This window comes from Poecile atricapillus, chromosome 1 (assembly GCF_030490865.1).
Source record: "Poecile atricapillus isolate bPoeAtr1 chromosome 1, bPoeAtr1.hap1, whole genome shotgun sequence".
Lineage (NCBI taxonomy): Eukaryota > Metazoa > Chordata > Aves > Passeriformes > Paridae > Poecile > Poecile atricapillus.
In genome coordinates this window covers 88,197,365-88,223,316 of record NC_081249.1, presented here as the reverse complement: position 1 = coordinate 88,223,316, position 25,952 = coordinate 88,197,365, and the positions used below count along the sequence as shown (strand labels likewise).

At 42.5% G+C, this 25,952-nt stretch overlaps 1 protein-coding gene and 1 long non-coding RNA gene across 5 annotated transcripts in view; one reads left to right on the top strand and one right to left on the bottom strand.

Annotated features, from left to right (window-relative positions):
* Window positions 1-25,952, bottom strand: part of CLCN1 (chloride voltage-gated channel 1) — a 60,365-nt gene that overhangs the window by 19,186 nt on the left and 15,227 nt on the right. Inside the window, exons 1-9 of one of the 4 annotated variants that reach the window (XM_058864743.1) lie at window positions 21,142-21,291; window positions 14,464-14,617; window positions 13,802-13,933; window positions 12,238-12,366; window positions 12,001-12,134; window positions 11,134-11,211; window positions 7,649-7,727; window positions 4,834-4,959; window positions 1,313-1,397 (exon numbers count right to left, since the gene is read on the bottom strand). In XM_058864743.1, coding sequence (XP_058720726.1) covers window positions 1,313-1,397; window positions 4,834-4,959; window positions 7,649-7,727; window positions 11,134-11,211; window positions 12,001-12,134; window positions 12,238-12,366; window positions 13,802-13,853 — 683 coding nt within the window. In that variant the 5' untranslated portion in view covers window positions 13,854-13,933; window positions 14,464-14,617; window positions 21,142-21,291. Of the gene's footprint in view, window positions 1-1,312; window positions 1,398-4,833; window positions 4,960-7,648; window positions 7,728-11,133; window positions 11,212-12,000; window positions 12,135-12,237; window positions 12,367-13,801; window positions 13,934-14,463; window positions 14,618-20,904; window positions 21,292-25,952 lie in introns of those variants that run through there. The other 3 variants (XM_058864715.1, XM_058864733.1, XM_058864724.1) reach the window with 3 other exon arrangements.
* LOC131572563 (uncharacterized) lies at window positions 21,461-22,611 on the top strand. The gene is made up of 3 exons (XR_009276033.1): window positions 21,461-21,868; window positions 21,982-22,208; window positions 22,333-22,611. It is a non-coding gene; the product is annotated as an uncharacterized LOC131572563 (long non-coding RNA).

Below are 25,952 nucleotides of genomic sequence, written 5' to 3'. Positions count from 1 at the left end.
GCAAGATCTACCCATTGATACTGCTTGTCCTACATGAAAGTGAAGAAATATATTGGGTAGAAAGAAAGTTCAACTTTGAGACTTAATGTTAAGAGAATTTGGAGCATTCCAAGTTGGCATCAGGACTTTATCCAAGACTATCCAAGTCTTTGGGATTGTTTTTTTATTTTAAAGACCACGTTGGACACCCAGGCATTTGAAAGCACTTTGCAGTTGTCATATATTTCTTTCCTAGCCTACGTGCAATGCTGAAAAAAGCCAGCTCTGTCAACTCTGTCCAAAACATAGTGACAAGAAGTTTTGCATTCTAACAGCTAGCTGTAGAATCACAAGGATTACATTTTTCTTGCCAATCTAAACCAATAGATTCCTCCAAGTTCATTAGGCAAGTTTGTTTAAGGGGAGGAACAAAGTGAATACTTGTTACTAGCAAAAAGTTCCTGTGTATTCACAGATTTTTCAATATATCTGATGTCTTAAAAAGCCCCACTTGATTTCATATTCAAGTAAATTAGTAGGAAGGCAGCCAACTGAAATAGGCTGGAAACCCTCAAATATATTTCTGGTCTTGGATGGAGATCTTGCAACAGAGTATGTTCACAACACCAGCACTGGTTTTCCTACAGTGTATTCCTTTTGTTACTGCTCTGCAGTGATTTCCCTGGAGCCTCCCTCAAGCTCTAACCACAGTAACCACTGTGTTTCCCCACAGTAATTCCAAACTCATCTTTTCTCTAGTATTTCCCAATTTTCATTTTTCTCAAGTTAATTCTTTCATTTCCTCCAAGTTAACCATTATTGTCACTGAATCCAATTACAGTTGGTTACCCTTCTCACCATGTTGAGTGCACCAACCTCTCTCAAAAAAGGATAATCATTCTGAGTTTTGAAAAGGAAAGTTCAGGTTAAACCTTTTGTTCCATCTTTGTCATGTGAAAAGGCCACACTTGCTAGATCAGTTGATCTGGGGACAATGTCAAAACAGTTAAAGGGCCATTCAGTACATCTGTTCCCAGAACTTTGGCCAAGTTAGATTTACTTTTTTTTTTTTTTTTTTGACTCCAAGCTTAATTTCTGAAAAAGATATATGGGAAGCAAGTAACAAACACCTTAATAATACCCATATTTCTTTCCTTAGCCATTGTGATACGCGGGCACCATTTCTGAAGGAAGAATTCCAACAAATAGAAGCTTTATTTGCAACAACCAAAGTGACTGAAAGTGATGTATGTAACTTTTTGGCAGAAGAATTCCTAACACAGATCATGTTATAACCTTTGTAGAGCAAGGTATCGGTGTCCTGGGAACTTACCCTATTATAGCAAATGCTGGCAGCTCTTGCAGATCAAAGGGGAAATCCATACGGAAGTTTGTTCTGAACAGGGCTGTGATGGTAACTGTGAGGTAGAGGAGGAAAGAAAATAATGAGGTGAGAAATTAGATGCAATAAAAGCTAGGGGTAGGGACAAAGAAACTGGTTTATACATGTTCCTGTGTAGTTTGACATTTATATATTTATTTTTATTATATATATTATTACAGATTGGCAGACAGCTCTGATTTAGTAGGTTCTATTTTTGAGCACTTGCAACCCTAGCAATCTAGATGGTCTAGGTTTGCTTTCAGAGAATGTATGCATTATTTTTAGCTACAATTCCTGATTTTTTAAAGGCTTTTCTTTTTCTTTTCTTTTTTTTTCTTTGCTTTGCTTTGCTTTGCTTCTACAACCCATTAATTATAAAAAAAGCTCTTCCTGGTATTCTTACTGGCCGAGAGGTCTGTTTGCTGAGGCAGGCAGTGCCTGCATATCTGAAGAAGCTGTGTCACTTCTGGATTGCCTTCCAGAAACAAAACTCGGATCCTCACTGATGTTACAGCTTCAAAATTTTTGACGGGTACCAAAGCAATGAAAGGCTTTGTAATCAGAGATGGAAAAGATCAGATAATCCCCATTTTCTCCAGCTCACCCCTCCTGGTAGTGCTGCTCTGCTACAATGAAATGTTGAAACTTGAGCTGCTTTTGTCTGGAGGTGTGTTACTGTGTGGAAACAGTAAACATCTGTATGCCAACAGGTGAAGGATAAATTAGCAATTTAATACAGAGTGGAAATGTAACTGAATGAGGATGGATATAAATCCCAATTTGCCCTGGATGAAGGGATTATTTGTTCAATGAGGAGATAAAAGAAGCAGTGAAAATCTAGCATATGATAATAGCAGGAAGAATTAAGTACTTGTTATTTGGTCAGACAGAACTAGGTTTAGGGTAATAATTTAATGAGGTCTCAGTGGGTCACATTACCTAAGATAGCTAAGCTTAAAACTGCATTCTGCTATCCAAATTGAGAAGATCTTCCTCCCTGTCTCTTCCCCCTGTTCCCTCCCTCCCAGCTGCACTATTGTTCTCCTCTCCTGTCAGGCCCACTCTGACACATCACAGCCTCCTCTGAGTTCCTTTGCCTCATTAGAACCTGCCAGAAAACCTATCTGCTCTTTCCCCGGATCACTCCTCTGCTGGGGAGGTGAGTTGAATTGAGGGGAACAGCAAACACAGAGATGGCACCAGGGAGGATTAGAAGAGCAGTCAGGGATGGAAGATGGTGAAAAGCAGGGTGTCCTCTTTTTCGTTAGATCAGCCCAAAAAAGGGATCATTGCAATTCAGTTTTAGGAAATGGATACTCCGAGACGCTAAATGGCAGAACATTAAAAACTACATTTGAAAACTATCATTTTCAAAGAGTTTTGATACAGGGTGGCAAAGATGACCAGAGGAAAGGGAAACAGTCGCAGCATTTAGTCTGGGTCTCTCTTGGTTCTGCCTCTACTCCCACAGGACAGAAAGAGATTTCCACAAAGAGACTCATCCCACCTGTCTACATCCTCTTTCCTGAGCGACTAAGTCATCCTGAAACTGAATGTCTAAGCCCTTTTCTCTGCATTGGCTACAAACTGTACTAGTTTCAAATATTTGCCCAGTTCTTACAAAGTTAGAAGTAAAAAGGAATGGGAAAGTAGCTAATGTGAAAGTCTGCTTAAAAATAGATTTGAACTTTAGGGTAACACTGAGCCATGTGCAGAAGGAACCAGAAGGAGCAGGAGGAAAGCAAGGCACAAAATCCTATGGCAAAGAAGAGGAAAAGTCTGGGACGTGGTAAAACAGAAATCCTGCAAATTGCAGAATTCCAGCCTTCCTTGACTGGCAAAGAGGGGCTCAAGCTGCAGCAGCCTACCAGCGTGGTTGGCAAATAACCAGATGTTAATTGGAAAGTACAGATAACAGTGTAAACTCAGCCAACAAAGCTATGAGTATCAAGAAGCCAGCAAAGATTCTGTGGGTCTAAGAAATAAAAAAAAATTGGTGAAATGCTACACAACTTATTTGCATCTGTCATTCTGATGTGATCACTTCCCTACCTGCTTCTTCCTGGTAGCAGGCATAATAGAAAAATCTTGCATGAACAGAGACTGAAAAGACTGGGTATGTAACTTTTGAAAGGAAATAAATGAGCAAGAAAAGACATGAAAGACAAGTTAGAGCAGACATGATAAGAGATCACAAAATAATGAATGACTTTAGCTAGAGAGAAGTTCCTAGTTCCTTAATACAAGGACAAGGAGACTGACAACACAAAGAAAATACAGCACTGTGAAAATGAATGATTTTTCTTAGCCAGTTGAATCATGGAACTTTTTAACCTAGACAGCCAATGAAGAAGAACTTAAGGAGCCATTAATATGAGTATTAAAGCTGTCTGGATGATTTTCAAGAAGGGATAGGAGTCAAGACGTTTCAGGATTAAGCTAATTTCTAGTGATTTCTAGTGATTTGAGAGACCAGCATACGAGACAGAAAAGACAAAGTGAAGGACAGGAAATTTTCTCCTGTTATCTGTCTTTGAGTTTCTTATATTTTTTTTCTGGAAAGAACAGAAAGGTATGGGCTTTGGGGTTTTTTGTGACAGACCCAATGATTAAATACTCCTCACTTTTAGGCAGTGCTACACAAAGGAAGATTGAGTCACTTTCTACATTCAAGCAGAAAGTGTAGTCATTTTCTATATTCCAGAGAATATTCAACCCACCCAAAAAAATCCAGCCCTCTGAAGTCAAGAGAGACATGTTATATGAGTTTTAAGTAAGTAAACTGCCAACATGGAGCTCAGTAAAATAGATGTAATTGTAAGAATAAAAGACAAAGGTATTATAAGGAAGAAGTTTACATAGAAATGGCAGCCTTCTGTTCCAAAACTCTATTCCTGCAGTGGCTGAGATGCTCTCCTGAACAAGCCTGACTTATGCAATTTCTGTCTGCAACAAATGTCACTCTCATGCTTTTCAGTTACTTGAGACACTTTATTTTTTCAGGACCTTCAGTCAGATCCTACCAATCCTGTACTCTCCTAATCATTTAGTCATCTCAATTTTCTCGCCTATCTGTTTTTAGTCAAGAGATGACCAAAGTAGGCCATGAGTTTTCCAGAAAGGATTACATACATCCTCTGTGATGGGATATCTCTGTGATTGCAGCCTGGATGCTGTTCTGAGTAGAGGCAAAAGAATCCCACCTCAGGGGGCACTTTTGCTTGCTGAGGATTCATATTCTGTCATTTATCAGTTAGATACACCCCGGCTCTCCTAGGAATAGGTTGGGCTAGATAACTGACAGGACGACAAGACACTTCCTTTTTCCTTCCCTCCGTGCTGCTGGAAGCTGCGTGTTGTGGCAGAACTCCCAAACGTCATAAAAACCTCACAGTTTTGAGAAAGATGGAAAATAATGCATTAACAGAGCAACTTTGGTACAAAGAGAGTAGGAGTGGCTCTTAGCTTACCTGCATCCTTGTTCCAGACGGCAAGGACTCGGAAGACGAAGGCGCTAAAGGTAGCTGCAAAGAAGCCTCTCCAATAATTGCGCACAGCAAAGTAAGTGGAGGTGACCTCAATGCTGAAAAGAACCCCTAGAAAGAGTTGGAAAGGGAGCAAAGTTAAAGTAACAAGTGTCATGTTGGAAACATGAGAGAGGATTCTAAATAGCTTTCTAGAGCAGTGGTCTCCACACTTTTTCGATCATGCACTCCAACCAATAAAAGGTTTCTGAGCATGTACCCTGCCCCCATTTGTGTATTTACTTAAAAATAATATGCATGTACTACTGTACTAAAACATTGTGTACACTATCCAACATGCGAAAAAAAAATGGATATTAAACAAGGATGAGATAAAGATGAAATAAACATACTTTAAAAATAATCTGTTTTATTTATTAATGGAACAAAAAAAAATTGTTCTCACTAAAATAGTAATATTCTTTACTTTTTAAAATCTGTGTTTTATGCTTTGTGACACAGGGATTCAAAGGACTGGTTCTATGTCCATTTATTTTGATACTTGGTCTGAGAAAAATATCTCACAAAGACACATAGATCCAAATGCAAGAAATGTATCATTGGCTGTGCTGGCTAAATCATGATACTAATTTTTCAATCCCACGCACCACCTATACAAAGATTTTTGTTAAAATTTGGATAGTAAATGTTCATCCTCCCTGATGTCAATCAGTTGTTCTTGCAAAATAATCAGAAGTTGAATTTTTATATTTTTAACAAAATATAAAAACAAAACCCACTGAAAATCATAATTTTGAAGATATTTTTAAAAGGTATGTATTTATTTTTCCAAGTTTTTTGAGTACATAATGAGAGTTTTTGTAGCTAAGACACATTGTATTTGGCAACAGATTCACAAAACCTCCACAGTTTCTTTTGAAAAGCAGTTTCTCACCCACTGTTAGAACATCACTTTCACCTTGAAGTACATCAAATATGTTTACTTTTACAAAAATAACTGCTAGGTAGCAATCTACTGACAGACACTTGTCATCACAGAAAAGATCACCAAATTCAGAACACTTGTCTTTTTGTAAAAGAAAAAGGAGCAACTGGACTTTAAATTCTATTCTTCTTTAAAGTAGCTGTCAGATAATCAGCAAATGCCTGTAGGATTTTTGTGCTCATGTCCCATCTCGTTATGAAGTATTGTAAAGATTCTACTCTTTCAGGGTCTTGTTTTTATGAAATGAACCACATCAACAACATCCTGTAGCACTTTGTGCATGTCTGGCTCCCATTTCTTTGCTGCAATAGCTCATCTGTGAACACTGCAGTGCATGAATTCCAGGTGTAATGGTGTCTAGGTAACCTTACCCCCCAGTTCTTCTCTTACTCTGCTCCAACAGTTGTTCATGCTTGCAGAACTCTTCCATAAAACATTTTTTATTAAGGAAGTAATTTACTGTTGAGAATACAGCTTCTGTGTTCCTTTCAGTGTCTCACAGAAAGAGGTCCTGCATTTCACTATTGAAACAGAATCTGGAAAATACCATCATCTGAGGCATTTTAGAAACATCTGCACTCTAATCCAGCTGCACAGGAAACCTCTCCCACTGTGTAATTTGTAGACTCTTGCTTCTTCAAACCCTAAGCAATATCTGCTATGCATCTCCCAGCAGTGTTTACTGATGAAGAAACATATTCTACTTTGCTGCTCTATTGTTTTCTGTGTATTATCACAGTCATTTCTACCTTTTATGGCAGCAAGAACAAGTGTTTCCCCTGTGGTATGTGGTATTTTCTCTTTTTGCTGTGAAGCAAGAAACCTCAAAGGAGGCTTCTCTACACATTTGTCTTTAGGTTCAGTGAAATTTTGTCAAGTATTGGATTGAATGTCACAAGGCTTGAAACATCACTGAAACAATTGTAGAGGTTTGTCTTCATGTTCTGGATGCTTAGATTTTAAGTGTCTTGCTAATTCTGATGGCTTCATACCCTCATTAGTTAACTTCTCAAAGCACAATACACATGTAGGGTAAGCTTCATTGTTAACAATAGCAGATGTAAATTCATATTTAAAATAACCTTTGATCATTTTAATCTTTTTTTTGTCCGACTTCCTCTCAGATCTGATTAGCTGGCCATTGTTTGTACCTCATAATGGGACTGAGTAAGGGCCTGTACTGGAAGTGTCAGTTCTGCCACTTTTCTGTCATTTCTCTATGCTCACATTATTAGTATTATCTTCAATCCATTTGCAGGAACCCTTTAAAGCCACTTTTCCAATTTGTGAGGATTAGTTTGGTGAACACAAGATAATATAATCCATAAATCCACTTAATCCAGTGTGGGCACACATCGATTGCAATTCATTGCAATATGCTGAAAGAGAGTAAATGATTGAGGGCACCACAGTCAACCCTCCGTGCTGGGAGCAACTCTACACCTCATGCACTGTATCAGACAAGTGGCCATCTGACATATTAGGGCACCAAATATCAGTGAAGTTTAATCTATTTACTTTTTTATATTAAAAAAAGGAAATTCTGCTATTTGCTTCCCACACCAAACAGATCACCTTGTGCATCCCCTGGGGTACACACACCCCAATCTGGAGACCACTGCTCTAGACAGCCTTCTCCTCCTGCCTCCAGGAAGTGGACAACATGTGGAAAAAAGACTGTCAGCGATGCTGGGGAGGTTGAAAACGCTAAAGATAAGTGTCTTTGTCCAGAGAAAATGTCACATCAAAAATGTGGTGCAGGAGAGGGGAGAGGATTTAGGTACCTGAAGAAAAGGAAACAGAACAGCCACTTGCCTCCAAGTGGTGTCCCAAAGCAGCAGCCAACACCCACAGCACACCCCACAGTCAGGACATCTGTGTAATAATAGGGCTGCTACTGGTGAAAGAGACAAAGAGAGACAGACAAACAGAAGAAAGAAGGAAAGAAAACAGAGAGTGAGTAACAAAATTGGCAGGTATGACTGCATGGTGTCACCCAGCTCTGTTGCCAGTCTCAGAGTTATAGCTATGTTTGTCTTACTTCTCCCTTCTGGACAGCTTCAAAATAATGAAAGGGCAACACCTGGCACAGGACAGGCATGTACCTGGAATCACACATTCAAGAAACGTGAAGAAGGCAGCATCTTGTTTCCTTTGAAACATACACATTTCTCTCACTGTGGAAGAAATGTCTCATGGAAAATCCTGCAGAGGGTGGAAGGAGCATAAGTAGGTTTTGCTCCATCTCTTTTACTTTGGCAGGGAATCTCAAGATGCACATGTCTCACAGAATGCCTCAAAAAGCATACCCTGTGACTCAATGTGCACAAGGCACATGCATGTCCAGAGCAGGATGTGGACTGATGCTGAAGGTTCTTCCATGCTGGATGGGTGAGTGTGTGACAGATCACCCTGAAAAGCATGGTGCTGTCTGGTGAAAATGCCCATAATAATAAAAAATGTAACTGGAAGGTATAAAAGGGAGAGTCTGTCTAAGAGACTGGATACCATTTGCTTGTCAAGGGCTAAACTGGCTTTTCAAATCCATCCTCCTTAATATGCAGGGAGGTATTTACCTGCAACAACACCGAGAAGTTACACACCAGGGCAATATGAAGTGAAACTGCAAGTTATATCCTGGACCAAGGTCAGCTGAAGATGACATGACTCCCAGGTAATGGAAATCACATTAGGCAATTTGGCATAAGTCCAAAAGAGGAACTAGGGCTACAGAAACTATGACAACTTTCTGTTTGTTCCCACACTGGAGTGTTATCAGAGACTCACAGCAAGTTTTAGTCCTGTGTTTCTGAATGCCTCTCTGTCTCTGTTCAGAGCTGGGCTAACTGCAAGGTTAGATCAAAGGTAATAGGATCAGGTGCTCAGGATCAGGCTGCTAGGGCAGCTCTGAACACCTTCAAGGGCACCAATTCCCCAGCATCTCTTGACACCTGTGCCACCCTGAACCACCTTTGGGACCAGGGAGAAATTATTTTCATGCATAGATGGAATTTCCCTTGTTGCAAGTTGTGCCTGTAGGCTCTTTGTCCTTTCACTGTCCTCTGCGAAGATTTTGGATATTTTTTCTGACATCTCCTTTAGCTACCAAAGGCAGCAGTTAGATCAGTCCCTCTTTAGCCTTGTTTCTTCTCTAGCATCTCCCAGTCATCTATGTATGATGCATCCTGGAGTCTCCAAGACTATGTTAATTCCAGGTATAGGGAAAGAAACAAGAGTAGACTTCTACAGAGAATTTTTTTGTTTGGTTAAGTTTTTTTGCTTTATTTTTTTACCATTAGCACAGATATTCTTCTGTATACTTCCAATGATTCCACCTGTGGTCTGATCCTTGGTTCTGAAACTGCTTTCTCTCAAGGCTTTTGGCAGGCTGACAAATTTTGCCTTGAAGCCCCAGGCTTCAGCTCAGGCTGTCTGCATCTTGCTAGACTGCCCACATATGCACAGTTCTCAGCCTCTCTCTTGCTTAGCCTGATTTTCTTTCTGGCATCTTTTCTCAAGTTATCAACTGAACAACCTCTAATCTGTAGCTGACAAACTATGTTCCTTCCCTGATTTTTTTTTTTTGATAGCTAACTAGAGTAAAGATCAATATTACTGTTGATACAAGACCATGTTGCATTTGTCAGCTAACTCATCCATTTGAAGACTTAAACTAAAGTAGTACATGGAAGAACTAAAGCCAACTTAGAAAAATCCCAAGCATTTAAAAACTCCTTACACTTCTGGGCACTTCTGGTCCTGCAAAGAGGTTCAGAGAAGCACATGGGGAGAGTGGGAAGTGAAAGGAAAGACAAGTTATTTATGAGTATATTTCCAATGCTTTAGGAAGAAGTTATCACATGCCTCTGTTTAAAGAAATTCAATAAATCAGAAGACTACTACAAATGCATGGGGGAGACATAAATTTCCAAATTTCTCCTCCAAGTGGGATCATGGAAAGTTGTGAAGGGACCACTGGAGTTGTTTCCCTGCTCAGAGCGCTGTTAGTTCTGTAAATTCCAATGTTAGATCAGCTTCTTGCCCAGGTGAGTCTTGCACATTTCCAAGGGTGGGAATTCCCTGGACACTCTGAGCACCTATGCCAGTGCTGGACCACCCTTGGGAGAGAAGAACATAATTTCCTTCAGCAGAGTCAAAATTTCCCTCGTTGCCCATTTGCCTCTCGCAAGGTATTTTTTTGCTTCTGTTGTCTATTTGATCTTTATTGAGTTTCTGGACAGCCCTTGGTACTGTGTTCATGGCTGGCAGGGACTGAACAAGCTGCATCATTAGAAATCAGGACTTAAACTTTTCCCTTCCTTTCGCTGCCACCAGCTACACATGAAAAGAAATAACTCGTGTTGCTGAAGTGGAGAGGGATCTGTGGAGAAACTTTCATGAGAGCAGGAAGTCTGACAGCAAGAGGAACTGTACATTAAATGTCATGTATAGGAAGACACTTGCCTCCAAGAGGAGCCTTGAAGCAACATCCGACTCCAACTGAGCAAGCCAGCACCAGGAGGTCGAGCTGCCGATGCGCATTCTGGAACAGGGAGTGCAGCCAGAGACGGGCATGCTGGGGTTAGAGGGAGCAAAGCCACGGGGTTAGGACCCAGAACAGTGAAAATAAGCAACAGCCAGCAGCACAGTCAGCCATTGCTATTACAAATGGCAGGCTCTACACACTTTAGTGCAGTCTTCAGTACTGGCAGCTGGTCTCCAGCAGAGACATCTGGTCCTTGTGCACAGACAGGATCTACTCAAGTCAAACAGCACCTCCAGTTGTATTGCAGACTCGTGTTCTGCTAAGAGCCTGCACATAAAGGAGCTCCTACATTTATCTACTTGTGCAGTTAACAGATTTTTTTATACAACCAGTCAATACGGTGATCAGCCCGCAGAGGCTGTTCTGCGATAGCAAAAGCATAGAGACGGTGTCAGTGTCTATAATTAGCAATGCTGTATAAATTTGGCTTAAAGACAAATTGAGCTTTGTCTGCAGCTACTTTTTTATACAGTCAATGATCACAGTGCAAAGGCATCAATCACAAGATTGAAAACTTGTCAAACACATACTCCTAACCAGTCTGTGTGTAATTTCTGGGTAACACTGGTGGTCCTGCACAGTTATTTGGACTGTATATCTGGCCTTGCAATACTTTTGTTCAGCTTGTGTTTTACTGCTCTACAGCAGTACACTAAACATCAATCTCTGTGTTTCCTCTGTGTTCCCTGGCCTACCCATACTATCCTGGGAGCTCAGCCAGTGGAAGAACTGTGTGCAGAGATATGTGCCTTACCTCATACACCCCACAGAAGATCGACATGAACTTGCTGAGTACCACAGCACAGATACTGGCAATATGCACAAAAGGACCCTGCAAGAGAAGAGGGGGAGAAAATCAGTGAGGGTTGCCCTCTGCTCACTGATAACCATTCAGCTACTGCAGGCCTCATAACTTCTCTTTGGCCATCTCTGCCGGTAATAGAGCCATTAAGGTTGGAAAAGACCTCTGAGGTCATTGAGCCAAACCTTTTATGCAGCATCACTCTGTTCACCACTAAACCATGTCTCCGGGTGCCATAACCACCTTTTGAACCCTTAACACCGTTTGAACCCTTCCAGGGATACTGATTCCACCACTTGCCTGTTTCAATGCCTGACCACCATCTCATTGAAGACATTTTTCCTAATATCCAATCTAAACCTTGCCTGGTGCAACTTGAAACCATTTCCTCTTGTCTTGGCACTGTTTACCTGGGAGAACTGACTGATTCCCACCTGGCTACAACCTCCTGTTAGGGAGTTGTAGAGAGTGAGAAGGTCTCCCCTGAGCCTCTTTTTCTCCAGACAAAGCAACCCCATTTCCCTCAGCCACTCCTCAAAAGATTTGTGCTCTACACCCTCCAATCTTCCTCTGTTCTCCCATCTCCATTTAATTTTTTTCCCTGTCAAAGACTGCCTGACTTGAGTTCTTTGATGCTTCCTATATCACGTCTCTGAAAGTAGAATGAAAATGGCCAGTGAAAGATAGGTGTTGCTGGAAAGAGCAGAGCTTTGAGAAGAGGAAATGGTGGTGAAAGAAAACATTTAAGTTCTTCTTTCACAGACATCTCCCACCTTCCAGACCCTGGTCACTACTGCACACAGAATCAGCAATATTTACCTCTTTCCCCACAGGCATGCCACTTCCAAGCCCAGCTGTGAGGGCCACAACTTTGGCCACAAAAGCTTTGAGAGTGAGATACTCCTTGAGGACCACTCCCCTCATAATGGTCTTGAGCTCTGGGATCCCAGACCCTGAAAACAGCAGCAGAGCCGAGGATGAACAAAACCCACGGGCAAATGGAACAAGAAAAACAAGACAGACAGAAACAGATCCTTCCATGCCTTCTGCCCTCACCAACAGCCTGTGGAGAGACGAAGTGGCAGAAACTGGCCGCAAACAGAATAAGGCCAAGTGGGAACGCAACCCACACCGCGTACTGCAGAGGGACATTCGGGTGCAGCGCTCTGTATGTCCACTTGTAGGCTGTAGACACACAAACAGAGAGCTTGTCAGTAACCACAGCTGCTCCAAACAAGCTGGAGGACATCAGAGAATCACACACTAGCTACATGTGCCCATGCTAAATCTCCTTCAGAAATGGTACCCTAATGCTCCTTTTCTAAGACAAGCCTCATTATGAGTGTGAGTTTCTCAATAAAGAAGGCATTCTGCAGGAATGGATAGAGGACACTGTTAGTTCCTGTGTAAAACTGTAGCATAAAAAGGTGTATTACATGCAGGTGTGAAGACAAATCACTGTGCAGTGTCTTCATTTGGCAGTGTGAGGGTCTTGTGTAGGTTCTGAAGGACAATAAAGTGGTCCACCAATCATTCCTTCATAAAAGATTAGTTTAAGAGCTCTGATTGTGATTTCCCTTCTAGAGCAGCAGAATGGAAGCTGTGCCAGCAGCTATTAAAACAGCAGTAGTACTCAGCCAGGTACAACAGCATGAGCTGTTGAGAATCCAAACTGGACTGCAGCTCCTCTGCAACTCCATCTTCCCTGCCTGGGCTGGCTCCCCACACAGCCTCAGCAGAGGCTGAGACTTGGCAAGGGAAAAGGAAAAAGAACCCCAAGCTGCAGGGAGTATAAAGGACAGGAACCCCCAGTCACCTGGTAAATGGGGAAGCTCTGGAGGGAGGAACACTGTGCTGGAAAGAATGTTGGGAACTTTGAGGAATTGCAGCAGCCCAGAGGAAAAGGCTGGTGTCTGTGTGTGCCAGTCAGGGTTGGGACACAGAGGATAAGGGCCAAGGAACAGTGCAGTTAGCAGGATGTGGCAGTGGGCAGTGTGTGTGTGTCCACACTGAGATGGGGGCTGAAAGATCTTGTGACTTTGTAGCTGGCAAAGGGAGGCAGACCACAGGAAAAATACAGGGAAGGGATATAAGGGGAGATCTTTGTGAAAATGGCAAAAGGAGAGGGCACTATAGGCCCAGATGGTAGAAAAATTCAGGGCACTGTGTAAGTAAAAAATGGAAAGAACAGAAATGAGGCAAAAAGCAGAAACAGTGTCAGGAGGGCATCTAAGAGCCCCTTCCCTCCCACTGCCCATGTTCTTAATGTTCCTGTGAAGAAAGGGAAGCAGTATAACAGGAAAGGCCACAGCAACACTTCCCTGTGCTCCTGCATATTCAAGGCAGCAGAAAGAAAAGGGATTCAAAATAATTGTCTTTGACTCATCATAAACATATTCCTTGTTTCTGCCCACTGACTTCCAAATTTCCCCCTGCCATCCATTTAAAGAACCTCTCCCTAGCTAACCTTTACTATGTTTCCAGAACTTCAGACTTCCCAAGCAGCAAGGGTTGAGGATGGGACTGTGATGTTAAAGGAGGAGCAACACTGGTCACTGGGTTTTGTAAAACATTCCTATCATTTACTGTCTGCTTTTTGCAACACCTGAATGGGACCCACCCTGTACGGTCTTTGCACTGGCATAATCCACTCCCCAGCTCACCAACGCCATGACCAGACCCAAGAGAACCAAGAAAATCCAGTCCTCTCCGAGCTTCTTGGTAACATATTTCTGGATGCGTTTAGCACAGTCTGTGGAGGGAAGAGTGAACCAGAAAAACTGAGTGAACATAGATGAAGCTGTGTCTGTCTCTCCTGTGCTGAGAGCTTACTAAAACAAGGATTTATTTGGAGGAATCATGGGCTTTGTGTTGAAGGACTGATACCCATCCCTCTCTCTCACAGTTCTGCAAAATCTTATGTAGTTTAAAAGACATTTAAAAAAGGGGGTGGGGGTGTACAGGATGGAATTTACCATCTTGTACACTAGCAGCTAAAGTCTGATACAAGGAGGTCCTTTTCCTCCCATTACAGAACTCTGTTGTGGAAAAAAAAAATTTACTTGGGACTGTTTTTTTATTCCAAACATATCTTTCTCTTTCTAGGATGAAAGCTCATATAGAAAAGGTTTTTCAGCCAAATGAAGTTTGATTCCTTTTCCTTCCCTCTCTGCTTCTCCCCAGTCACAACTGCTTAAATCCCATCTCTCTTGCTGGCCTACCCCACTGGTAGTAAGTACCCACTTACTGGTAGTAAGGTAATGTAACGTGAATTGTCCCTACCTTGACATTTGGAATAGTGCTCTTCTTTGATCTGTACTTGACTGTCACGTTTCAGGGGTCTTCCATGGTTCCTTTGGGCCTGTTTCTTCAGGAGTTTTGCTGCTTCCTTGTCTGAAATGTTATCTGTTATCTGGTCTGTGTATCGGCCATAAAGCTAGAGGAGCAGAAAACAAGAGGGATCACAAGGAAAGGTAAGGCAAATGCTCCTGCACAAGCAGCATTAAGGATGACAAGGCAGATCTACCAACAGATCCAAAGGTACCAAGCAGGGAGATGGAGACACAGAAACTCTCAGACAGATGCAGCTCATTTATTATTTGGTTTTTTTTTCTTTCTAGTTTTCTCTTTCCAATCTCTCCAAAACCTTTTCACCTCCTTTTTGGGAGTACAAGGCATGATAACAGAATATTCATTATTTTCTAATGTCCTGGGGAAAAAAATGACTGAGGGATTGAACATTAAGAGACAGCATTTGAACATTAAGAAACATCTTTCTGGAGGTACAAAAGAAGGTCAAAGTAGTTCACATGAGGCCGCCATCCTCAGGGCTGTCTCATAGATTTCAGCAGCACTGTAAAACATCTCTGAAGATTTTGAGAGGCATTACACTCTCAAACAGGCTGCAGGAATGTCCTGCATCTGTTCCTCCTGCTGCCAAGGAATGCTTAACAGGGCACACAGCCACCGATAGTGCTCGTGGAGGAAAAGAAGCAGCATCATCTCAAAAATATCACAGGCTGCTCCAATCATTATTTACCCAAACCAGCATTTTAAGTCCTCCTGTATCTCCAATCCCTCTGAAATTCCTAATTGCTTAATCTAGTCTTTTTCTTCAGATACTAATCTTGAAGTGCAGTTGGTTATATGCAATTCACAAGCAGCTACACATGCTTACCAAGGACATTTCTTACAGGGGTCTACAGTAAACTGGGAAGTTGTGCTGTCTCCTCAACATCTTAAGAGGGTTGGAAGAACCCTGACTGTGCCCTGTGTTTGTTTACCAGATTCCCTGAAGAGCAGCTATCCCACCTCACTCCTTCAGAGCATAGGTGGGGAAGGTGTGCATTTGAGAAGCAGAGAATAAGCCTCTTCTCCTTGCATGTCCTTCACTGAACCAGGTTTGACTTTACTGCAGACCAGGTTACCACCTGATGCGCTTCCCACCTGCGACAAGGTGACTCCTTTACTCCCTCCCCAGCACAACATCTGCTTCTCTGAGATTTTCTGAGTGGCAGGAGGAGAATGAGCCATGTTTTCATCAGCAAAATCAGACACTTAAGCAGGAGAATGACAGGATTATGGCAGAGATAAAGCACTACCACACACTTAGGAGACATTTCTATTTGACAGTTCCTGCCTCCCCCTTTCAAAGTAACAAAAGAGATGTTCCTGTTCCCTTGAGATAGAATAGATACAGAGACTCACAGAAAGATTTACACTGGAAGGCACCTCTGGAGATTTCTAGTCCAAGCCTCTGCCCACAACCTGCAAACTCCAAAGCCAGGTAAGCCAGGGTAGGCTGCTCAAGACCTTATCCAGGCAACTCCTAAACATCTCCGGGAGCAGGAATTACCCAGCTTCTCTGAGCACCTGTTTCACTGCTCTACCAATTAGTATTTCAACATAACAAATAGGACTAAAGGTCCTAAGTATTTTATTTGTTTGCACATATTCCTCAAGAGACACTTGAACCATGTACCATAGCTCCCTCTGGAAATCCTAGTGGATTTTTTTTTTCTTCACAGAACCCATATCTATACTTTTTTAGATCATCCTGTTCTAAAGATGGCTCACCTTCATCTGAAAAGCTGAAAGTACTCTTCCATTCATCACCGTATTGGAAGCTACACAAATTTAATGCAATTATTACCCACATGATTACCAACACATTCTAAGCAGATTAAGCAGACTCTTTGCAGAGAATAATGGCCATGCTCTGACCCCCTTAAAACAGACAAGACAGTGAAACATCAGGCTGAAGTATTTGATCTACAATGCAGTCCTACCTAGCAAACTGCTCCTTTTTTCTTTTACTGTGTCTTTCACTCAGAAATGGCACATACTAGCAGATTTTAGACAAATGCATCTTCACATCACCTCAGCCAGTGTTTCATTGCTGTTAAATGGTCATGAGAGATGGCTTTATGTCAAATGCAACTTAAACCCATGTCAAGTATGAGATTCAAATTAGAATCTTCCATCTGCCAGATAGAACAGCGTGACAGTATAATAGTATGAATGTTGAAAGTCCTCATATGGTATCCTAGTTCACTGCTTCTGCCTGGCTGTAAAATGGTGCACTCAGGGTATGGGAAAAAAAAGCAGTTAGTCCACAGACATAAAAAAGAAGTTGCTGTCCTGGCAAACCAGGTAGTCTCAATACATTTAAAGAATGCTTCACACATGTGCTTTGCTTCTCCAGGATTCTGGAAGTAGCTAAAATGGGAGAAGACTGTAGGACAGAGAAAGAATCCAGAAATCAGAGGATGACCTTACAGCAAAATTGGGTTAGGCAAGAAATATCCACTCCACTAGAAGATGTAGAACTAAAAATATAACACAGTACGACTCTGACTGTTCCTTCTTCTGTTGCTCTCTCTCTAACACAAGGAACACAGGGCTTCTGAGCACAGAAAAAATGAAGACAATTTTGTAAGTTCTCAGTTACCACCTAAGTGTTGAACTAGCAATGGTATTACCATGCCTACTTGGCTAAATGCTGAGAGAGACTACTAAAATGGTGCAAAAACAGCTGAAGGTATAAAATACCAGTCAGGATAGATAGGAGGAATGTAAACCACCCTTCTCCCCCCCAAAAAAAGCCCCCAAACCCCCCCCAAAAAAACGCAAACCAAAAAAAGAAAACAAAAAAAACCCAACCAAACCATCCAGGGAGAAAGCACAACCAGGTAAAGTTTATTTTCAGAGATGAAGTATTTATCTATGCAAATAATCTTTTGTCTTTCCAAGAACTGGGGAAATTTCATTGTTTGAGTAACAGAGGAAAAGCTGCACAGAATCTCAGGGGAAGAAATACGTCACAGTCTCAAGACTTTTTCTGGGAGCTGTTCTCTGAGGGGTCAGCAGCTGTATGAAGCTGCCCTCCTCCCACAGTGCAAAGCCCTTTGGCTGTTTCTCATGCCATTCAGACTGAACAATACATTCCCCACACAATACTCCAGTGCTGAAATCCCTTTCCCCAGCTCTGCCAGTGCATCCTGTTTATGATCTGCTGCTCCCAGCCACTGAGGCAGCCTTAGCCTGTACTTCCTTTCCCTCTCACTCCTTGTAGCCATCCTGCTATTCCTAAAATTATCTTCCTCAGGTGATTTTTTTTCCTGATGCATCACCAAAGAGAAGCCATACCTGACCTCAAAGGTGAAACCTCCCCAAATGCACCGCATACGTTAATTTAAATGTCAGTAAAATATCTCAGTCCACTATTTAGACATAGAGCCAATGAGGCACATGTAAGGGACAGGGGACAGGAACAAAATAATAGTTGTTCCTGAAGAAAAGGTGGCAAAGGGGAAATCTAATAGCAATGCCACTACCTAAAGGGAGAGAGGGGTTGGAGGGAAACATCAGAGCAAGATATCTCAGAGGGGCACAGTGATGGACAAAAGGGAAAAAGCACAACTTGAAGGAAAGGAAAGCCCATGCAAAGGAACACGTGTCCCCATCCAGCCCCTCTTGAGGGTAGTTCAGCACAGGAGCAGGTGCCCAGTGGGGCTGGGGAATCTTCAGTCTTGCAGATGTTCAGAACTTGCCTGGAAAAGGCTCTGGAAAGTGTGAGCTACCTTTGGAGTCAGCCCTGCTGTGAGTAGGGGCTTGGGCTGGAGAGCTCCAGAGGCCCTCCCACATACCTCTCTCTGTGAGCCTGTTATTCTGTATTACTGCATTGCCTGATTTCTTATTGCACATCCCTCCCACTACAGCCATCTGTGTATTGCTGAGTGAGCTCCCTGCCAGGAGCACCCTTTCTATAGTCACAAATAGCACAGCTTTTAAATACTTCACCGGCTCTAACTGCTTTCTCATGCAGAAATAAAACAATACAAAACCCTAGAGTGTAGGATAATGTATATTTTTATCAAGGTATATTACATCATCTGTCATATATCTACTATCTGTTATATTAATTGTAAAAATGAATAATAATAATAATAATAATAATTATTATTATTATTATTATTATTATTATTATTATTATGTTATTATCTATTAACCATTACATATTTTTTGATTATCAATTATCTGAAGGTCCAAGGCAAAAGATCAAGATTTCACTATTCTGGGGCCTGTGTAAACCAAACCAAATCACAGAAGGCAACAGCTAGCAAAAAAAGAGCACAACAGAATCAAAATCTCTGTCAAATATTTTTTCACATGACAGTGGGAAAAGAAATCTTACTGATTACTTTGTGTGGAAATGGATGAAAATGTGTGCAACTGGTTGTTTTTCATGCTAATTACATGATAATAATTGTGCATGCTTGTACAAAGTACACATGCATATTTATAATTTATCTGCATGTGCAGGAACCACCAGGAAGATATACACATCCACAGAAAGCCTGGCTTAGCCAGAATATGTTTGCCTGCAAAATCCCACAATGAATGTACATGCACACGTGTACATGACTGCTTATATAAAATATTTCTAGAACATATTTTTCAGAAAGCTATAAAAACAACTGTCTGGTTTTCAGATTGCAAATTGCCTTCACAAATGCATGCTTGCTTGGGGATGTTTCTGCCTGAAGATATGCATGGGAATGGGTTTGATGGCCTTGTTGTTTGTACATGAGATCATCTATCTACACGCACTGACCATCACGCCTCTGGAACTGCGCACAGAGACATGCTGGTGTCAGGGAGCAAGAGCACAGAGCTGGTGGTGTTGCCTCATCTGTGCCTACTGAGAGTGGTTTTAGGTGTGTGGGACTGGCAAATCTGCTGGATATCTGTGAACTGGGATGTTTCTGTGCATGGACGTGCTTTACTGGAGAAAGGGTTTGCACCTCACAGCTCCCCACACCCCAATAATGGACTCACTATTGGTCCATGACACACTCACAAATGTGTGTTTCCTTCACCCAGCGCAGCTCCCCAGCCCTATTTGCAGCCCATGGTGCAGGCATGACCCTGTGGAACTCAGCTCCAGGTGGGCACATGCATTTCTCCTCCCCATCCCACCCCCCGTGCTCACCCTTTCAGCGTGGCTGCTGCAGCCAAAGCACTGCCTTGCCTTAGTGCAGATAAAGCCTAAACTGCTCCTGACAGACCTCTGTCCATCTGGGATGCTGCTCTCAAATAAACCAGTGGTGTGGTTTTGGAAGACTTTAGTGCAGGACACATGCAAACTCTCAGATGCTGTAGGCAGTTCCAGAAGAGAAATCCCTGAATATGGCCTTGGAACTGATTCTCTGATCTTTGGCAATGTGACATATAACTATGCTCATTGGGATGCTTATCTACTGGAAGAGATTTTCTTGGTTGCAAATATGCCTGTTTTCCTATCACTAAATCATGTAAGTCTTTAGAAGATAATTAATGCAATCTCCAATCATTCACCATCATGTAAGAGGATTTGTATTCATTTAAGGAGAAACATCCACTTTACGAATGTCACATTCACACGCTCTCTTCCTCATAATTTGACTGGATCCTTCATTACACTGAAGCTCTCTTAGATCAGCTTAATCAGAACAGAGTGGTAGGAAATAAGACACCAGGACTCTGCTGTAAACCCTCCCCTTTGCAGGAGGCTGTTCCAAAAGTAGAGGTAAGGGAGATACAGAGCATAATGGAACAAAAAGCCATAACCAGAGTACACCTATGTCCAGGCATTCTTCTGAACCAGTGCTTGTACAAACCAGAGCAAGAGTCAGGTCAAGATTAAGGGTTAGAAAATCCCTCAACAGCTCCACTGAGAGTTATCAAAAATACCAATATACATGTATGGGTCTATGACCATGGAGGGCTTTATAAGAAAAGTCACAAGAGAGCTTTACTTCTTCTACACAGCTCTGCAGACAGATACCCATCTATATACACCACTGTTCTCTTTGGTTTCACTCACTCTCATGCTTTACTTAATATCACTATGCAGCTGAAGGCAGCTGCAGTTTCTCTTTGCAGTTACAAACACATTAATACTCTGGTTAATTTTCCCCATCCCAGCTTGCCCATCCCAAGTCTCGTTGCACCCATGGCAGGTGACAATGACCTCTGACTTGAATTACTGGTAGGATCCTTGGTGTAAGCACAGCCATGAATGTCAAAGCCTGACCTGGAGTCAGCAAGCGAAGGGGAAAGCTGGTGGGAGTGGGGATGGACAGGGATGTTTGCTCTGCCAGCGCTGTTCTGAGAGCCCCAGAGCCGGCGTGGTCCCAGGGAGACCTGTGCTGCCACAAACCTCCTGTTGTCCAGCCCTACCTGTGGGTAGCTGAGGGAGTTCTCCGGGGAGCGCAGGTCGTCCCCTGTCGCCCCGGCCTCGTGTCCTGCCTCCACAGGTATCCCGTAAGGGGTGCATTTCTCAAAGCAGACATAGTCGTACTGCGGTGTGCCCCCCCACAAAGCTGGCTTCGAGCTGGGCTCCTGCGTCCTGCGCTCCGAGCTCTCCATACCGCTCCTCACACTCATCCCTAACTGAGTTGCTGCTCTGGGCCTTACCTAGAACCACCTGGTGTTCTGGCAGAGAGCATGGCCTCCGCATTCTCTGCTGATCCTTCCTTTCTCTCTCTCCTCAGACCACTCCAACTTGTCCTGCTCCTGCACTCTCTTTCTCTCTGCCCCTCCTCCTCCTCCTCCTTGTGCCTCTCTCACTTTCTTCCCTTCCTGCCCAAAGGGTTCAACTATATTTATAGCAACCTTCCTCTGCCATGTGATTCCCCAGTGCCGTGTCTGATCTCAGCAAAAGGCAATAACTCTGCTGGGATTGAATATCAGGTGTGAGCAAGAGGGGAACTCCTGAAGGAGAGGGAGGGGGTGGGAGGTGGTGTGACAGACAAACCTACAAAGTACAGAGACTGAAAGCAGACAGGAGGAAGCAGAAATTATCCAGGATATCTCTTCTTTCACAGCTCCCCATCCCATGCACTCCCTGTTTGGAATGAGAACAAAGGTCAGTGGGTTTCCTCATTTTCTCCCCACATACCAGGTGTCCTAAAGACTGGGCAACGATCATAAGGATGCCAGCAACTCTGGTGGAATGGAATGAGATGGGTGTTCACTCGGTGTCCCAAGACAATTTTTCTAAGTCCGCAGTTCACAGCAGCAAGCGCTAACGGAGAAGTCAGGCATCCCTGTAAACTGCTGAACATTACAGCCTAATCTCAGCCTTCCCAGGTGTTCTTATGGGGAATACTTTGCACTTCAAAGCACGTCACCAAACTGCTCTGTGAGTACTCAATTATAGGTTTATGCAGAAATTTAATTCTTCTTGATGCTCACTTTTTCAGAGACTAGAGCATTCAACAGCTTCTCCTCTTCGCTCTGCCACTTGTTTCTCAGCCAGGGAGAGAAGCAATGAGCTCAGCCAACAGCAGTGAGCTACCAGCCAGCAACAGGAATGAGAAGCATGTTACAGCAACTTGGCCTTGAGACACCTCCCAGTACTGTCAGAGTGCTGCCTGTAACCATATTTCTTCTGAGGGCTAATAATTAAGGAGGAGCAGAGAGTTCAAGATCCCAGAAACTGTATACAAGAAAAAAAGACCTCACATGCCAAGCTACTCACAGTAAGAGATTTGCAAGCACAATGGGGTGAAGGGAAGGCTAAAACTCCCTTTTTGGGTCCAGAACAGTGGTCTCATTATTTAATTTTGAAGACTCCTGTGAAACATTTCTTTTGCTTTTTTTCAGTCTGAATTGTCCTTGAGAGTAAGGTGGAAAGAAAGCCTCCGAGAGGAAGACACTCTTAATTTCTTGTACAAATCACCTTCGCCATGTTCCTGCTAAGAAATGGATATCCATTAGCTGTAATATCTCTGTGGATAAGGTTAGTGTGTACAATCTACAGCTGGTATCAGGCTGAATATTTACAAAAACAGCATCAGTGCTGCCCCAAAATTTACAGGCTCACCTGTTTAATTCTCACCAGCACTCACTGTACTGCAAACAAGCACTATTTTCTGGAGGAAGACTGAGCCCCATAGGTAGGATAAAACTCGAAATTAATCATCTTAAAGAAGAGTTTCTAAGTGACTGTATCTGAGAAATCAGAGAAAATAATTTGATTACCCTCACAGGTTACCATCAGAAAGGCATTAATTGCTCCCAGCCTATTGAGATGCTTTTGGAAGACCATTGTCATTATGGCTTATATAAAAATGAGGCATAGAGTATACTATATCATGTATAAAATATAAAAAACCTGTCTAAAATATAAGGTACATCATGTATAGGAAGCCTAAAAACTGAACACACAACGTCCCAGCAAACATCAAAGCTGTAATACAGCACTGGATCTTCAGTCACTATTATATGTACTGGGGAAGAGCACTCATCAGAGCCACTGCAGAAAACTAATGAGAACCTTTAGCTGAAAAGTGCACTCTTCTAGCTCTTGTTTTTCAAGAGGCACAAGAATGGCACATTAGAAATTGCTGCAGTATAAAAATGAACCCTCTACTGCCAGCTTATCAAACTCTGCTGTCTGTCTTGCATGATACCGTTCCACAAAATTTCCACAGGAAATAACGATATAATAATAGCCTAAAACAAGACGATTCTACCCTGAAAGGTGTTTTCCAAAAACTGTTCCTCTCAGCTTCCAAACTGGCCCCAGCCTCACTCACCTTACCAATAAAAGCATGAAGAACCCCAAAGCCAACCAAGTGACTCCAGATGCTACTTGAACAGGAAACCTTTACTATCCTCATTACAAGACATCCTGCAAACCCCCTGAGCCCTCACCTGTGCTTCCCACAGCACAATCCTCAGCCAGTGCATGGCAGTGCTGCAACGATGCAGCTGATCCTGAACAATCCCTGTATGCATGGAAATCACCTGTGCAATAGGAAGGACCTAGCTCATCTGTAGCTAAGGACCTCATATTCAACTAATTCCCACTTCTCATCAAACAGTATCTCTGCCTCTAATCTCTGTACCGAGATATTGTCTAACAAGGAAACAACTGAGAACTGAAATGCATCATTTCAGTGCATCACAAAATATATGCAATCTGTAGAGATACTGGATTTATGTCACAATATTTCCTGTGTCCTGAACACTAATCTTACCATGCTACTGAGCTTATAAATCAACCGTCTCCCTCTTTCCCCTAGGAGGTGAAAGTGCTTTGTCAGCTCTCTGGAAATTATTAACAATCCTTGCTATTTCACAAGGTACCAGCAATCTCTGTCACAGCCTCCAGCCTCACGAATGCTACCCTAGTTAAATTCAAAGCAGCTACTCTCAACTTGTATTTGCTCTGAGGTCTGCGGCTTCTATTTCACACTCTCAGAAGAACTTGCAGACCCAACAGCTTGTCCATTTTTTCCAGCTGGCACAGCTGACCTAATGAAAAGTAAATTTCCGGCTTTACTCATCATCTTTTCTGTGTTTTCAGATCTACAGATATAAACATAAACACAGAATACAGAGAACACCCCGAAAAAGAATCTGCCTTTCTGCAAACTGCTGCTGTCCAGCAACTGCTGTCAAATCTCCCCATCACTCTTCCTGTAATCTCCTGCCACGGCTCTTCTTTCTATATTTTCTTTATTGCCTCTCTGTCTTGCTTTCTATTTCCCAGGCCTTGCTCTGCATTTCCACCAGGACTCACTAACTCAATTGCTGTTCTTCAGAGGTTACCAGCAGACACAGGAGATTAGCACATAGCTGGAGCAAGACATAAAAATAAGAGGAAGGTATCAAAACCATCTTCCACTAGCCACAAACACAGATGACCCATACACATGGTTTGACTCCTCAGGTACACCAAAGCCTCTTGAAAAGGCTCATAAAAGTTTCTAGACTTCCCCATGGCATGCAGGAGGAAAATGACACAACCTGCTCATATACCTTTTTTTCCCTCCCCTTTGCATATTACAGGCCCTAGTGGGACTCCAAAGTGTGATTCAAGAAGGACAGGTTTGTGATAGATGAAAATACAGCTGCACTCCAAATTAGGGTATTAAGTGACAATAAAGGAAAGAACAGAAGTTGGAAGAACTGTCAACCAAGATGGATCTTTTGTATAGTCAGGCTTCTATTTTTCTCCCTCCTCAGTTTTCTCTCAGGTCTCCCTTTCTCTGTGTTTATTTATTTCCCCTGAATGCTTTTCAGGATGCAGAAATACAATTCCAAGCCTTCCCATACTACTGCCTGGATAGAGAAAGCTATGAGAACCTGGTGGGGAGGGGGGTAAGGATGACTGAAGACACATTTCCCCCATGGTCTGGTCCCAGGAGATTTATATCCTGAAATAATCCAAGTGCTATTTATCAACAGTATCAATCCTAATGTTCCCTGTGCCCTGCCCACACAATTATCAGACATCATAGTGATTTCTGAGACTTCTGCTTATGCTAGAGTTGTTTGGGCTTTTGTTTTGGTTTTGTTCTGCAGCAGGTTCATCCTGAAAGATTTAGACCACTTCATGACCTCACTGTACACAAGCCTTACGGCCCACCAGCAGATTGCAGCCTCCTCTGGAGCAAAACACCATGTCTATTTTTCAGCTGCCAACAACACTGCATACACAGACATTATAGCAGATGGTGATGCAGAGCCCTCTGCCACCCCAGACTGACAGGACTGGAATTTGCTGAGGCAGAGTTATTGTTACTTAGAACCCTGCATGCAGAATAGAGAAACAGTCATTTAAGAACAAAGCAAAAATAATACTCTGTGCTTGAGAAAACCCAGCCCAAGAGGTCCACAAGTCTGTAAAGAAGGTAATATAAAGGATAGTCCACAGGACAAAAGAAACTGTAAAGGTGAAAAGTGGAATTTTAAAGGAGGCAGAGGAGAAAGGTGACAAAAGGATGACTACTTAACACTAACACAGTCTCTAAGAGAGAAACATGGAGGCAATCAGAGACAAAGCACCGAAGGGCATGAGGGAATGAGAATCTGGACAGGAAGAAGATACAGCAAGCATATTTTGCTTCAAGCAATACCTTTAGATGGAGCAAAAAAGAATGAAAAGGCAGGAAAAATACTTCAGTAGATGTCAGATAAGGCAACAGCTTCTAGATGAGAACAAAGCTCTTGACTGGGACATTTTATTAGACAAGATACCCATGGAGGCTTCAAAGAACTACAGGAGGCAATTAGAGCTTTGGGAGAGAAAGAATGCTGTGATAAGGGCTAGGACGAGGGAGGGAGACTGGAAGAAAAGACAGCTTTTATAGTAAAAGAAAGAAATAGATCATGGACCAAGGCTTGAACATCAGCAAAAGACAGAAATTTAAGCTGTGCAGGGGCACATAGTAAGCCAGGCTGAATATGGAGAGACAATAACAGAGAACTCTCAG